We start from the raw sequence: 15759 nt of genomic DNA, 5'->3' as shown, positions 1-15759 counted from the left end.
ACCCTATTCCGCTCAGAGCGTGAGAGGGTATAGGTCGGGGCCTGGGTGTCATACTGGAGTGGTGGTAGTCTATCAATATCAAAACCGTGCTGAGCTAACCAATCTCTTGTCTGGGCATACCATGAGCTAGTGTCCCCTGCCTGTGCCATCTCTCTAGATGCAATGAAGGCTCTATGAGAGATCCTATCTGGAACCATATCTTTGAATCTGCGAAGAAGGCAAACAGTCTGAAAGAGTGCCTCTACCAACATCGGTGGTGCAGCCAGCTCAGCTCTAATAATGTCGTGTGGAACTGATGGCTTGCTGCGAATCATCCTGGAGATCATAATAATCTGTGGCCTCTCTATCTGTGTCCATACTGAGTCTACCAGTCCCGGTGTGACCAGTGCAGGTGTGACCAGTGTGTCAAAGAGCCACCCCTTCGTCCGGGGCTCCTGGAAGTGGGCCTGGTGGCACTGTCTCTCCATCAGAGCTAGTGATGCGTATCCTCTGGTAAGTCTATCTCTGGGTGCCTGTGTCATGGAGAAGGTCCCTGATGCTGCGGTGAATGTAACCCCCAGATATACATATGAGCCTGTCACTTCTATATCCCCTCCAGCTACTGTAAATCTACTTTGTCGGCGAATCTGAGCCGATGTATGAAATATGAGAACCTTGGTCTTGCCAAGGTTCACCGTGAGTCCTCTCTGTGAGCAGAAATCATCCAGGGCCTGCAAATGTAGTTGTAGTCCCTCTGTCGTCTCTGACATCAGGACAATATCATCTGTATATAAGAGTATGTGTACAGTAGTCCCTGCAATATCCACACCCTCTCCACCCCTGTGCAAGATGAAGTCTACAATCTCGTCAATGTATAGACCAAAGAGTGTAGGTGATAGGGGGCAACCTTGTTTCACACCAATGGTGCTCACAAGGGTGTCAGATAATCCACCCGGGCATCTCACTCTGCCAGATACATGCTCATACAATGCATAGATCCCCCATGCCATCTCCTCTCCAATCCCAAGCGCAGCCAGACATCGGAAAAGTCTCTCTCTAGGTACTGTGTCAAATGCTTTGCGGAAGTCAACGAAGCAGCAATATAATCTCCTCTTCCTCACCCGTGTCTGGTCGATCAGACAACGAAGGGTGAAGATATGATCAATAGTAGAGAAAGCTCGGTGGAAGCCTGCCTGTCCTGGTGTCCTCATGCCCTCTCCCTCTGCTAGAGAACTGAGCTCCTCCTCTAAAACCGCGCCATATAGTTTGGCCAATATAGGACCAATCATGATAGTGCGATATGTGCTAGGATCCATGGCATCCCCAGATTTGTGGATAGGCATGATGGTGTGTGCTGTCCACGACTCTGGGAATCCCTCTGAAAGTGCGCGGTTGAAGAGGTGGGCAATGAGTGGTGCCAATGCATCACAGCCATATATAAGATGCTTTGCCTGTAGGCCTGCCTGATCTCTAGCCCTCCCATGCTGTAGGTGGGATATAGCTTTCTTCACCATGTGGGTGGTGAAGAAAGTAGATGATGTGGGTCAGGTAGCCGATGGCGTAGGTATGGGTGGCTGTCCTGGGATCTCGTATAAGCTCTCGGCATATCTGTGCCATGCCGCTGGGTCCTGAATAGGAGTGGATGGCCTGGGAGGTCTGATCCGACGCCATGCCTCAGCACTATTCTTGCTCATGAGTAAATGATAGATGTCCCAATACTGGTGCTCCTCCCACTCTCGTCTTTTACGACGGGTAAGTGTCTGCATCTTGCGTTGAGCCTGGCGATGTGTAATCTCCCCTCTGATCTCCAGTATATGTAGGTGTCTGTGTAGATCTCGACATTCGTCGTCGTACCACCTGTTTTGTGGCATAGTGCCAGTGCGTGGAGGGTGTGTGTGTATGCGATGTGGGAAACTTTGAGTGGCTGACTCGTGTAAGATGGATGTAATGTGTGTGGTGAGTGTGTCCAGAGGGGCTGTGGGGTCTAAGTGTATAAGGTGCTCATGCAGGTGATGTATATAAACAGGAGTGAGCTCATGAGTGAAAGAAATGGTAGTGTAAGTGTGAGGGGGGGAGGCGGGGGGGTCAGCAAGCTGTGTAGCAAAAAGGGAGAATGTGAGATAAGTATGATCCGCCCCTATCGGTGTGCGTGCAACGTTGAAGGAGTGTATAAGCTCTGCTGTCTGGGTAGAGCCCAACAAATAGTCTACTGTGCTCTCTCCGCCACTGTGTGGGAAGCAAGTGAATCCCCCAGAATCTGGCCACCTCGCCATCCCGTTATAAATAACGAGATGGTGCCTGCTGCCAAGCTCAAGAAGGTGTCTGCCATATCCAGTGTTGTCGTGTCCCCCATCTGCAGACACTCTACTCACCCCCATGTCCTCTGCATCAAGTGCCCTCATGATCTCCGGCTGCTCCATATCATAGATCTCACACTGTCGGCTCTGTGTCCTCCCGTTGAAGTCCCCCATGAGGAGGACTTCCTCGAGTGATGTGTAGTGAGAAATGTCCTCCGACAGTCGGGAGTAGGGGTCCTGGATAGCATATCGTGATCCATGTGGTGAAAAGTAGCATATGGCAATGTATAGCCCTCTCTTGTGGGTGAGCTCTAGCCGTACCCACATATAGCATGCCTCCTCGTCTCTACTCATCATCTGTATCCGGTTGTGTAAGCTCTGTTTGAATAGTATGGCCACCCCTCTTGACCCCTGAGCTGTACTCTGTCTGGTGATGGTCTTGTAAGTCGACTCCCACTGGAATCCTGTGACTACAGGTAGTCCTCTCTCTGGGCTCTCATGAAATGAAATGTTATATTAACGTCTTCAAAAGGCCATAATGACCTATGAGACCAGAAAGTTACAAGGTGGTGGATCTGATACAATGTCAGAGTACCAAAATAATCTAACAACAGTACAAAACAAAACAAAGATATATTCTATGGGATCTTGGATTGGTCAATGTGATCTAAGCAAAAAACTAAGCCAAAATGGGCGGCTTGTTGGGATAACTGAATCACAAAAGATCTAGCATCGATCGTTGGCGAATCTCATCAATTTCCTCCATGGTTAGTAGTATGACTGGGCGTCGTGCATGCTTGGCCAGCATGCTCCGAATCTTTTGTCGTAGCATTCGTCGATGCTGTGTAGTCTTTCGCAGTCGTGGCCGCCTGGATTTCCCCAGTTCAATCGCTCGGTCGATTAGTATGCCTTTGGTGTGAGACGAGGGGGAGCTCTGCTGTGGGAGTGGCTCTTGCGGCTGTCCCGTGTTTGCTCTGAAGAAGTCTGTGATCCGTCTTTGAGACTGGCTGGCCTCGCCATTCAGTAGGCTCTCTCTGTGTCTGCGTAGCTCGAGCAAGAACAGACCCAGGCATCTCTGATCTTCGTATCCCATTATTCTTGAGAGTGGTCCAAAACCCTCTCTGAACAAGCAATGGAAGCGGCCTCGTATCTCGTAGTAGACGGGGCAGCGGCATGTATAATGCAGCTCTGTCTCAGGTTCCAGGTCACACAAGGGGCATGTCCTGGCCTCTGCCGGGTACTCCGCTGTATCTCCCAGTTTCAATCCGTAGCTGGTGAGACGATGTGTGTAACTGGCCAATAGCACATCGTATCCCATGAGACAAGTGGGTATCCATATACCTTGGTCTCGTCACAAAACCATCTGCCGTGAGCTGGAGAAGGTGGTCTCTGTCACCAGCCATCTTCGTGCCCAATTCTTGTGCTGGTTGTATCCATGTATCTAGCTGGGTCAGGTCTTGGCGGATGAGCTTGGTGATCTCCGACTGTGTAAGATTGAGAGTTGGTGCATCCAATGAGTACTGGAATGGTGGCAGCCTGTCCATGTTGAACCCATGCGCCTGAAACCATGATGTCATCTCCCCATACGAGCATGTTGTATCTCCTTGTATGGCTAACTGTCGAGAGGACTCAAGTGCTATGCGAGCATATCTGTCTCTGGGAAGTTCCCATGTGCGGTTTATGAAGGAGACTGATCTGGTGAGCGCCTCCACCACCAGTGGGGGGGCCGCTAGCTCTGCTCGGATAATGGCCCGTGGTACTGATGCCTTGGCTCTAATGAGCCGCGAGATCATAGAGACGAGAGGTTTCTCCATGTTCCCCCATCCGTCTGTGCGGCCCGGCCTCCCGTGGTGATCCAATGAAGGTCCCCATATCTCAGCCCCATAGAGCAATGCTGAAGCCACCAAGATGTCAAAGAGCTAGAGCTTCGTCCGGGGCTCCTGAAACTGGACTTGCAAGCACATCCTCTCCAATCTACCCAATGCTACGTGGGCTCTAGTCAGTCTGGTCTCTGTTGCTCTTCTGAGTGAGAATGTGGGTCCGCTAAAAATAGGTAAGTGTAAGCGTCTGTGTACTCCACAGTCTCCTGGCCGTATGTGAATGTAGGTGCTGACCTCCTGATCCACTGTGGGGTGGTATTAAACACCATAACCTTGGTTTTACCAAGGTTGACAGACAAACCACTTTCGTGGGCAAACGTATGCAAAGCATCCAATTGACGTTGCATTCCCTCTGGGGATTCGGAGATCAACACAATATCGTCAGCATATAACAAAAGTGGCATCCATGTCCCTGCCAGCTGTGCACCTTTATCCCCATCGCTGTTAATGTAGTCAGAAACCTCATCCACATACATACTGAAAAGAGTAGGAGAGAGCAGGCAGCCTTGCTTCATCCCAATAGTGGAGTGAACCGGTGTAGCAAGTCCCTCTGGGGTACGTACATGCCCTACTATTGATTTGTATAATGCCATGATCCCCAAATGAGCTCTGTGGGTACTCCCATTTCCTGTAATCTGCGCATCAATCTGGCTCTGGGTACTGTGTCAAAAGCTTTGTGGAAGTCCACAAAGCTACAATAGATCCGTCTCCCATGAGATCTGCCTTCCTCGATGATGGCCCGGAGTGTCAAGATATGGTCAAGAGTAGAGAAGCCTCTCCTGAACCCCGCCTGCCCAGTTGCACGCATTCCTTCCTTCTCTGCCTATCTACTCAGCTGTTGCTTAAGAATGGACGCATACAACCGTGCCAGAGTGTGTCCAATCATAATAGTGCGATAATTCCCAGGCTCCATGGGGTCTCCTGTCTTGAAGATAGGTACGATCGTAGATAGGCTCCAAGTGTCCGGTAGGCCCTCACACATGGCACAGTTAAACATAAATGCTAGAAGCTCTGCTAGTAGGTCTTTGGCATGCATGAAATGCTCAGCGACTAAACCATCATGATCATATGCTCTCCCAGTCCTCATCCTGTCAATAGCTTTCTTCACCATCTCAGCGGTGAAAAAAGCACATGTGTGGGGGGGTTGGGGAGGGGCGGCTGTCCAGGTACTGTGTACAAAGATGATGCGTACTGACCCCAGGTCTCTGTGGAGGAAATAGCAGGGGGGGGGACTGCTCATGAAAGAGCCGCCACGCCTCACGTGAGTCCTCACTCAACAATAGCTGGTATAGGTCCTGTTCGAGTCGAGCCAAAAAAGCCCTCTTCTTCCGCCGCAACAGGCGTCGGAAGTCAATCTATGACTGTCTGTGAGTGACGTCCCCCAAAAGCACCTCCCTCTGCTCTGAAGTCTGGCTATAGTCTGGCGGCACTCCTCATCGTACTAGCTGTTCTGAGGCATGCTCCCTAATCAGCGGCTCTGCTCAGACTGGGTGTGTGGGTATGCCTCTGCTGTTGCCTCATGTAATGTCTGTGTCAGTATATTAGTTAGCTCCTCCGAGGTCGCCTTGGGTCCTCAGTGCATAGGCGTCTGTAGATCCCATCCATGTATACAGAATACGTCTCCCGTGTGAATGTGTAGCGAGTAGGGGCTGCTACCCGTGGCCTGTGTGCTACACTGAACTGGAAAGAGACGGTCATCGACACCAGAGCATGATCTACTGCCACCCCGACCGGTCTGGGCCCAACTGTGAGATCCTGGATACTAGAGATGAGATTCGGCTGTGCCATGACATAGTCCACTGTGCTGGCTCCATGTCTGTGTCTAGAGAACTCCCATATGTCATCATCCAAAATAGAGAAAGGGGAATGTCCTCTGGGTGCTGCATAAACTGATGTACTCGGGGGAAAGTAGCAAATAGCTAGATAGAGGTATCTGCCTGTCTCTGCTCTCAGTCTCACCCACATGTACCTAGCCTGCTCGTCCCTGCGGGCTATGGGTATCAGTGGCTGCAGATCCTCTCTAAATAACACTGCCACTCCCCCCGAGCCCCGCCCTCTGTGCTCTGAGCGTGTCTCGTGTCTGTAGGCTGTCTCCCACCTGTATCCACTGATGTGAGGCATGGATTGCCCAGGGGCCTGGTGTGTCTCAGAGTAAAAGATGATGTCTCTTCCAGTAAAGCTATCCTCAAAAGCTCCCACATCAAGACGCATAGATCCATTGCAGTTCCAGGCAGCTACTTTGAGTGTGGTCCCATAAGTCTCGCGGAGCGTCGCTCTAGTATTACCACTTTTCCGTCTCTGTAAAAAGCGATCTTGCCTTTTCCCCTTGCCGCTCTAATCCCCGGCATTACTTCTTGCATATGAGCGATCTGCGAGAGGGTGAGATCATCCCCAAGAAAGATGCCAGTCTCTTTAGGAGTTGGTCTTTTCTTCAAGAATAACTTCTTCGCTTCCATGGAGGGAAAACGGAGGATGAGTGCTCTTTCTTTTGAGGTTTCTCCACTGCTTCCATTTTTCTTTATGTTGGCCACTCTCCATGCCCTTGTGTGCGTCGGCTCATGAATCCTCATCAAGGCTGTGAGTTCTTTTACTTCTTCGTCCACATTGCCTTTGTCTTTAAGACCACAAATTCTCACATGTAAAGCGCGCACCCTTCTCCTCTGCTCCTCCTCTAGTGTCTGATTAATGATGTTGTTGGCTGTGGACGTGGGCGTTATCTCCTTGCCTTTCCCTTTCTTGGCCACCTTGATCCATTTCTCGGCTTCGTCCGCCTTCTGTTGAGTTTTGGTAAGAACTTCCACCCAAGAAGTCGTCATTTCTTTGCGCTGCTCTTCTCCTTCTTTGATGGCCCGTACTTGCTCCTTGATCGTGTTAATTTCTTCGATTACTGAGGGTTGCAGTTCGCACTCTTCCAGTGTGTTTCTTGATCGTGCTTCAACGAGATCTTTCTTGAGTGACGCGATCTCTTCCTCTTGGGCTGTCACTCGGTCTACCAGTGTGCTTATCTTGCTCTCTTGGATCAGCACACGTCCTTCGAGCATGTTTATTGTACCCCAGAGATTGCGGTTCATCTTGGTAATGATCTCCGTCATTTCCTCTTTGCATTTTTGAATGGCATCCTCTAGGGGGTCGGCTTTATCGTTCATCTTCCTCATGCTTGATCGCCGTCCGCAAGGGGGTGGCGGGAGAGAGAAGGGGGGGGGGGGGTGGCGTGGGTGGCGGGGGGGACAGCGCGCGGGGTAGGAGAGAGAGAGAGAGAGAGAGAGAGAGAGAGAGAGAGGAGAGAGAGAGAGAGAGAGAGAGAGAGAGAGAGAGAGAGAGAGAGAGAGAGGCAGTACGATAGACTTAATTTTAACAAACGATAGACTAAAAGACTTAAAAAATGGAAGGTTAAAAGGTTAGTGCGTTAAGAAAATTAACAGCGCTAGAGAGAGACCCACAGGGGGCGGGTGCGGGGGGCAGTGCGCGAGCAGAGGGCGGGAGTGCAGGGGGCAGCGTGGGTGAGTAGAGGACGGGAGCAGGGGGCGAGGGTGCAGGGACAGCTCACGAGCGCGGGGGGGGGGGGGGGGGGGGGGGGGGGGGGGGGGGGGGGGGCTTGGGAGTAGAGGGCGGTGGTGCAGGGTCAACGCGCGGGCGGGGGGCAGGGGTGGGTAGCGGCAGCTCGCGAGCAGGGGGGGAGAGAGCAGAGTTACCGGGGAATGCCCCCTAGCCCTCGTTCCGGCGTTCCGGGGGGCAGTTCCCTTCCCGAACGTTCCGAAACGTCCCGGAACGTCTGATGTTCCGAGTGGCCAATTCAAACCGGAACGGCCGTTCCGGAACGTTCCAAAACGCCCTCGGAACGTTCCGGAACGCCCCTGGAACAACCAACGGCTACAAACAAATTTGGCAAAAATTGAAAAAATTGAAGTAAATGTTTGGGCTTCTTTTTGAAGTGTGCAAGGCCTCAAGGACTCATAAAATGCACCCCCCTCCCCCTTTCTCTCCACAAGCTAATCCTCAAGGCTCAAGCTCTCTCCCTCTCACACTCTCAAGATCTCTCCCTCTCAAGACTCACTCTCTCAAGGCTCAAGGCTTCAAGCCTTCAAGCTCTCTTCCTCTCCCTCGCACTCTCTCAAATCTCTCTCTCTCTCTCTCTCTCTCTCTCTCTCTCTCTCTCTCTCTCTCTCGCATCATCTAGTCATAGCAAGGTTGAATGGTCTTCAAAACGAGTTTTTTTGTGAGTATTAGAGTCAAAGCACTCTAATACTCCTTGTATTTAAACACAAGGAGCTAAAAAATGCACTATACTAGTGTTTTTTATACCTCCCGTTCCGCGCCGTTCCCGTTTTGGACCCCTAGCCGTTCCCCCGTTCCGCGGGGATCCCGTCGCCGTTCCCGTTTTGCGTTCCGGGTAACTATGGGGGGGGGAGAGAGAGAGAGAGAGAGAGAGAGAGAGAGAGAGAGAGAGAGAGAGAGAGAGAGAGAGGAGAGAGAGAGAGAGAGAGAGAGAGAGAGAGAGAGAGAGAGAGAGAGAGAGAGAGAGAGAGAGATGAAATGAAATGAAATGATATATTAACGTCTTCAAAGGCCAAAATAACCTATGAGACCAAGCTGTTACAACATAGTGAATTTGATACCATGTCCGAATACAAAAAAAAAGGATCCAAAACAAAATACAACTACTACAAGCGGGGATTGTATGGATGTGCTAGTTAATAGAAAAGGTACAGAAGGTGTGGTACAATGGAAGAAGGGGGGGAAATGGCGAGGATCCATCCTCCGCTGTACTCTGGACGTCAAGAAAGTATGGCTCGATCCTCTGTTGTAGTCTTCGTTGATGCTATGTAGCTCCTCTCCTCACCTATGGTCGTCTGGATCTCCCTAGTTCCACAGCTCGGTCTATGATAGTGCCAGTAGTGGTAGTGTGAGTGCGGGCAAAGCTCTGCAATGGTGGTTGCTCTTCTGGCTTCTCCTCTGAAATATCTAGTGTAAAGAAATATGTAATCTGTCTATGGGACTATCTCTCTCTAGCTCTCCTTAGTAAAGTGTCTCTATGCTTGTGTAACTCAAGTCGATACAGTCCAAGACATCTCTGATCCTTATTACTCAAGACCCTAGATAGAGGCCCGAACCCCTCTCTGGAGAGAGAGAGAGAGAGAGAGAGAGAGAGAGAGAGAGAGAGAGAGAGAGAGAGAGAGAGAGATGATGAAATGAAATGAAATATTAACGTCTTCAAAAGGCCAAAGTGACCTATGAGACCAGAAAGTTACAATGCGGTGTATCTGATACAAAGTCAGATTAACAAAATAAATTAAACTAGGATAACAAAATATAAATATTGCGGGATCCTAAACTAAGCAGTATAATGTGAAGACAATATGGGAGGGGAGTAGAGATCCATCTTCGTGTGCACTCTGGACGACGAAAGAGTATGGCTTGGATCCTTTGCTGTAGCCTCCTTCGAAACTGTGTAGCTACTCTTCTCCATCGGGGTCATCTAGATCTCCATAGCTCCAATGCTCGGTCTATGAGAATGTCAGTAGTGCGGGTAGACCTCTCCACCGTTGGCTGCTCGTCTGTCTGTTCTTTTGGGTGTACAATATCTAGTGTAAAGAAATCTGTGATCTATCTCTGGGGATGTCTCTCTTCAGCTCTCCTCAGTAAAGTTTCTCTATGCCCGTGTAACTCAAGTAGATATAGCCCAAGACATCTTTGATCCTCATAACTCAGGACCCTAGATAGAGGCCCAAAACCTTCTCTGAATAGACAGTGAAAACGGCCTCGTATCTCATAGTACACTGTGCAATGACATATGTAATGTACTTCTGTCTGTGGCTCTAGATGGCATAAGCGTCATATCCTGCTATCTGCTGGTGTCCCTCTGAATCTACCAGTCTCAATCTCGAGGTGATGTGAGGACGTGCGTATCTGGCCAATGGCACAACGCAAATGATGCGAGAGAGAGAGAGAGAGAGAGAGAGAGAGAGAGAGAGAGAGAGAGAGAGAGAGAGAGAGAGAGAGAGAGAGAGAGAGAGATGAAATGAAATGTTATATTAATATCTTCAAAAGGCCAAAGTGACCTATGAGACCAGAGAGCTACAATGTGGTGGATTTGATACAAAGTCAGAGTAACAAGATGACAAAATAAAATACTATGGAATCCTAAACTGCTAGGTGTGAACTAGGCAACTAGCTGGGATAGCTAGATCACAAGAGATCCATCATCGATCGCTGGCGGATCTCATCAATCTCCTCCATGGTCAGTAGTCTGACCGGGCGTCATGCATGTCGGGCCAAAGTGATCCGAATCCTCTGATGCAGCCTCCGTCGATGCTGTGTAGTCCTCCGGAGTCGTGGGCGTCTGGATCTCCCCAACTCAGTCGCTCGGTCGATCAGTGTGCCTATGGTGTGAGGCGACGAGCTTTGCTGTGGTAGTAGCTCCTCCGGGTGTCCAGTGGTAGATCTGAAGAAGTCTATGATCTGTCTCTTAAGACTGGCTAGCCTCTCCTCTCATCAAGCTCTCTCTGTGTCTGCGCAGCTCGAGCAAAAACAAACCCAGGCATCCCTTGTACCACATGACTCTGGAGAGTGGTCCAAAGCCCTCTTTGAACAAGCAATGGAAGCGGCCTTGTATCTCCTAGTGAATCTGATACCATGTCTGGAGAGATGAAATGAAATGTTATATTAACGTCTTCAAAAGGCGAAAATGACCTATGAGGCCAATCTGTTTCAAAATGGTGAATCTAATACCATGTCTGGGTACAAAAGAACTAGAACAAAGATGATACTACTAGAATCCATCCTCATCAGCACTCTAGATGTCGAGAAGTATGGCGTGAGTCCTCTGCTATAGTCTCCGTCGATGCTCTCCTCAATCGTGGCCTTCTGGATGTTTGTAGCTCCAGTGCTCGGTCAATGAGAGTGCCGGTAGTGGTCGAATCAGTGTGGGCAGAGCTCTGCATTGATGGCTACTCCTCTGGCTGTCCCATATCTAGTGAAAAGAAATCTGTAATCTGTCTCTGGGACTGTCTCTCTCTATTTCTCCCCAGTAAAGTGTCTCTATATCTGTGTAACTCAAGTAGATATAGCCCAAGACATCTCTGATCCTCATAACTCATGACCCTAGAGAAAGGACCGAAACCCTCTCTGAATAAACAGTGGAAACGGCCGCGTATCTCATACCATGTCTGGGTACAAAAGAACTAGAGAGAGAGCAATCTTATGGCACATCATGGCTTATTTTTAATTAATTTCATCAAGTTTGGCTCCAGAAAGATTCTAGTATGGCATGCAATCATATAAAGAGCTACTTGCTCTCAAGCTAATGTCTCTTAATGCAAATTTTAAGAATCTGCTTGAGGCGTTCTTTAACCTGTTTTGTTTACAGCATAGATGTTATCAGGAAAGTATCAGACAAGAGATTTTTACAAAGAAAAGGAGAAAAAATGGGAGGACCTCAGTCTGGATTGAGAGGGCGGGTAAAGATCACAACACGTTGTCTTTGGGTGGACCGTGGAAAGCTCCTGGAAGCTTTGCAGAAGGCTGCTTCAGCCGCCCTTTCTAGTCTTCAACTTGATGCCAGCTTGGGATTGGTGGAGCATACAGTAAGCTTAGCACTGCGGAAAGTTGTACTGAAGTATAGTAACAGAAAGCCAGATGTTATTGTGATTGCTACTGAAAGTAGCTTAGGCTCACCTTTGCCGGAGCAGAGTATTTCATACAGCTCTAATGGAGGTCCTGTAAATGACAAGCATGCTGTACAACCAACCAAAGAGAGGCTGGTAGATGCTTATTGGACTAAGAAATCGGCTGAACAGCTTAGTTCTGTTTCAGGCAAGGCTCAAGCTTCTTTAACAGGTCAGAGATTGGGGTCCCAAAGAAGCCGTTTTTGAGGAAATTCACTCTTTCTCGTTCACAAGCGTTGTAGCTTGGGTTAGTTTTTATTATGAAGTTTAAGGTGATGAATTTATCAACAGGAGTCAATACATTGCCATCATCTGGAACTGTAAGAAAGAATTCTGAGGATTCTCTTATCAGGGTTACAGATAAAACCAAGTTAATGGCGACCGAGGATCTACCTGACAAAGGTAATTTATTGTTTCAAAAATATAGTTCTGCACGTAGAAGTACGCATGTCGGATAGTAGCAATGTAAGGGAGCCAGCAACTACCAACTTATTATCTCTGTTTGATTTAGATGGCAAGAAGGATATGAGACACAACTTTCTCTCACAAGAGGATAAAACCTTGAAAACTCGAACAGAAATGGTAGCATCGACACAGCAAGAAAAACCAAATTTGGTGTCTAAGTTGGTTGCAGCAGAAGGTAAACAAACAGGGTTTAAATGTTCTCGTTTAGTTTTCTTCTTCCTTTCTTTTTTCCTCCTAGCCTAGTTTGTACATTTGGTAAGAATTGTTTGAAAGCCTAAAATAATTTTACTGTTTTGTGTTGCTGTGTGATTAATGAATCTGACACTGGCTGCTACAGATTCTGAAAGTATCACTCAAACTTCACTGGAAAGAACCACAGTTGAAAGAATCGTTGAGCATTCTTTACCTTCTCCAGTTTTGGGCACACTCACAGGTGCTGCTATAGGTAAGTAATCTCAATTTGGGATCTTCTTGCTTGTTCTTTAAAATGTTAAATCTCCTTTCAATGTTGGCCTTTGTGTTTTTGATGTGCATCATTTGATTTCGTAAGTATCTGATGAAGTTGTTCTCAACACTGATACTTTCCTTATGTCACTCTCTGTTTCAATTTTTTGGAGCTGACTAGTAGCCACGCTGTTTTTGTCTGCATTGTGATCGCCTTTGAGGCTTCTTGATTGGATGTTGTTGGGATGCAGAAGCCAGTGCTGATGGGGCACCTGTGTTAAAACATGATGAGGACCAAGATGATGATGCTAAGGTGGAAGCCCCCACCAGGCGGCGCAAATGGAAATCAAATGAAATACTTCTGCTGATTGAAGAGCGTAAGGTGAAAGAGATTGAACTGCGACAACGACAAGGAAGAAAGGGGCTTTGGAAGGGAGTTTCAGAGGCACTAGCGCAAGCAGGTTATGATAGAAGTCCGGACCAGTGCAAGACGGTTTGGTTCTCTACGGTCAAGAGATACAAGGTAAAACTTAAGTTACTGCCGTGTGCTTCTCCATTCAACATAGATAGTAGTCCATCAAAGACTTTTAGTAGAAGGAGTTAATGGGTTAAGGCTGAACTGCTTGATTGGAGCCATATCGTTGAGGGACATTTACTTGTATTTTTTAAAAACTGGCCTTCACCGCTGGAGCTTCTTTCAAGTTCCCTCTCTTTATCTCTCATGATGTCAAAGAGAGGGTTACACGAGAATTACATGTTCTCTTAAGTCGATAGATTATCTCACCCAAGGCCATGTGATAGGTGTTTCTCTCTGCATCGAGGACAAGTTTAGGCCACACATATTGACATGCAGAAAGTCAGATTCTTTGAGAGCTTAGTTTTCCTGAACTCTTCTCTAGGTGATAGTCAAGATGTGAAGGTCTAGCAAGATCATGGCTGATAATTCTACTCACCGAAAAAAGCATTTCGTGGCCGAGCCTTGAGAGAGGTAGGGTTGCTGTGCTAGAACCTTAATCCTAAGTGGGCAACCAAGCATTTAACCCAGGAGAGAGGTCAGGTTCAAGGTATGGGCGTCCAGTGGGCGCGGAAAGAACAAGAGTGGGCTGGAACAGAGATGGCCTTAAGTGTTCAGGACCTACAGGACAGTTGGCAAAGGAAGGAGAAGGGGGTGGCGGAGGTGGGCCTGCCTGTAAGGAAGCCTGGGACTCCAAACCAGCTGTTTGTCCGTCACAAGAGCAATGGTTTGACCATTAACAAAAGAGAGACTTCTTCGATAGGCTGGGCTGGAAAACTTGCTTTATAGTGTCTATGATTAGAAGCTATCACTCTCTAGTGTTTAGACAAGACTTTCAGACAAACTTATTTTTTTGTCGTAAAGGTCAGTACACGACGCGTATTAATACAAGTTGATTGGTGTGCAGAGTGCTGTAGAAGATGTAAAAACTGGTGCAACTTTAGGTGAACCATTGTTCTTTTACAAGGCAATGCATGCAGCTCTTTGTGTGATTGAGGAAACAGGGATAGGAACCAAAGAGCAATAATGATCTACTCTTGCTCGCTATTATTCTTGCAACTTGGAAATCCTACATCTGATGATACACATCAACTCAAGGTAAATCTGTGTGTAAGACAGCCAGTAGTAGTTCGGAGTCGTCGTTTTTCTGTTTGATGAGGAATGTATCTGTTAAGGGAGGTCTTGCTACCTTGCTTTTTAGAAAGAAATGTTTCTGATATATTTCCTTACCTCAAACTTTATGTTTTGTTTGTTAATAATATTTGTGTGGGTGATATTGTACAGATACCGGTATAGGTTTTCCCTGGAGTGTCTACAAGCAGTATTTTTTTTCCTCCCTCACTAGGGTTGCAGGAAATTATAGCAACTCTCAGGTATTGAGTGGTTTATTATATATTTTTTAGTATTTCAGGAGCAACCCACAAGTTCTTAACATGGTGTCGCAATGCTGCTAGCTGTGAACTATTTCATACACTGCTTGTTGATTTATGAGTCTCGTCATTTTTTTTTGTTCCGTCTCTTTCTATGTTTGTTTCCACCCCTCCTCCTCCCTTCCAGACACGTTTTTCTGGTGAAAACTAGAATTGCATTAATTACAATCATGTACAATACATAACCATCCGAAATGGGTAGGGTAAAATCGAAGATATGCTGCCACAAGGAAAAACCTGCTGATGTTGATTGTGTTTATGATAAATATCTCAAAGGGCCCAGAATTACACCCAAGCAAGAAAATAGGATACTCTGGTAATTCCTTGAAAGGAAGACCTCGGAAAGTTCCTTCTTGAGTAACGCAATCTCTTCATCTTGGGCCGTCACACGATCCTCCAGTGTGGTTATCTTGCTTTCTTGGACAACCACGCGTTCTTCAAGTATCTTTATTGTGCCAAGAGGTCATGGTTGATCTTGTTAATGGTTGCATGACTTTTTCTGCTTTGCATTTTTGAATGGCATCCTCCAAAGGGTCAGCTTTGTCATTCTGTTTCTTCATGCTTGATAGCCACCAAAAGCGAGAGGGTGCCGAAAATTCTGGCGGGAAAGAGAAGACCACACTATGTCCACGTAATGCATACACGCAATTTCTTTCTCCAGAATTTCTCAGAAATTTTTGCACCCAAATCTGATTTTCTGATTATCTGGTTTTTTTCCTGATTTTCCTGAATTTTGGCCACTGTCTGTCCGAACAGAGTGCCAACAAGGCAAAAGGGGGGGGGGGGGGACTGGCGCTGCACGACCAAGTGCAGTTGGGGAGCCTGCAGATGTGTGTGAACGGGGCCTGTGTGAGCTGCAGACCCGTGCGACGGGGGGAGCCCTGCGCGACCAGGCAGGGGGAAAGCTGCAGGACCTGCGCGAAGCAAGAGAGAGAGAAGAGAGAGAGAGAGAGAGAGAGAGAGAGATGAGGGAGAGGAGAGAGAGGAGAGAGGAGAGAGAGAGAGAGAGAAATGAAATGAAATGTTATATTAATGTCTTCAAAAGGCCATAGTGACCTATGAGACCAGAAAGTTACAAGGTGGTGG

At 47.8% G+C, this 15759-nt stretch overlaps 1 protein-coding gene across 3 annotated transcripts in view; it reads left to right on the top strand.

The window, feature by feature from the left end:
* Positions 1-15759, top strand: part of LOC147454226 (ribonuclease J-like) — a 93002-nt gene that overhangs the window by 59725 nt on the left and 17518 nt on the right. For all 3 annotated transcript variants that reach the window (XM_086516235.1, XM_086516233.1, XM_086516236.1), the window contains 7 exons: positions 11523-11992; positions 12112-12222; positions 12332-12460; positions 12623-12730; positions 12981-13252; positions 14151-14341; positions 14528-14616. In XM_086516235.1, the coding sequence (XP_086372361.1) occupies positions 11523-11992; positions 12112-12222; positions 12332-12460; positions 12623-12730; positions 12981-13252; positions 14151-14270 (1210 nt within the window). In that variant the 3' untranslated portion in view covers positions 14271-14341; positions 14528-14616. The remainder of the gene's footprint in view (positions 1-11522; positions 11993-12111; positions 12223-12331; positions 12461-12622; positions 12731-12980; positions 13253-14150; positions 14342-14527; positions 14617-15759) is intronic.

The sequence above is a fragment of the Adiantum capillus-veneris genome, chromosome 7, assembly GCF_014529385.1.
Source record: "Adiantum capillus-veneris isolate H3 chromosome 7, ASM1452938v2, whole genome shotgun sequence".
In the NCBI taxonomy this organism is placed as follows: domain Eukaryota; kingdom Viridiplantae; phylum Streptophyta; class Polypodiopsida; order Polypodiales; family Pteridaceae; genus Adiantum; species Adiantum capillus-veneris.
This window is presented reverse-complemented; position numbering and strand designations above follow the sequence as displayed.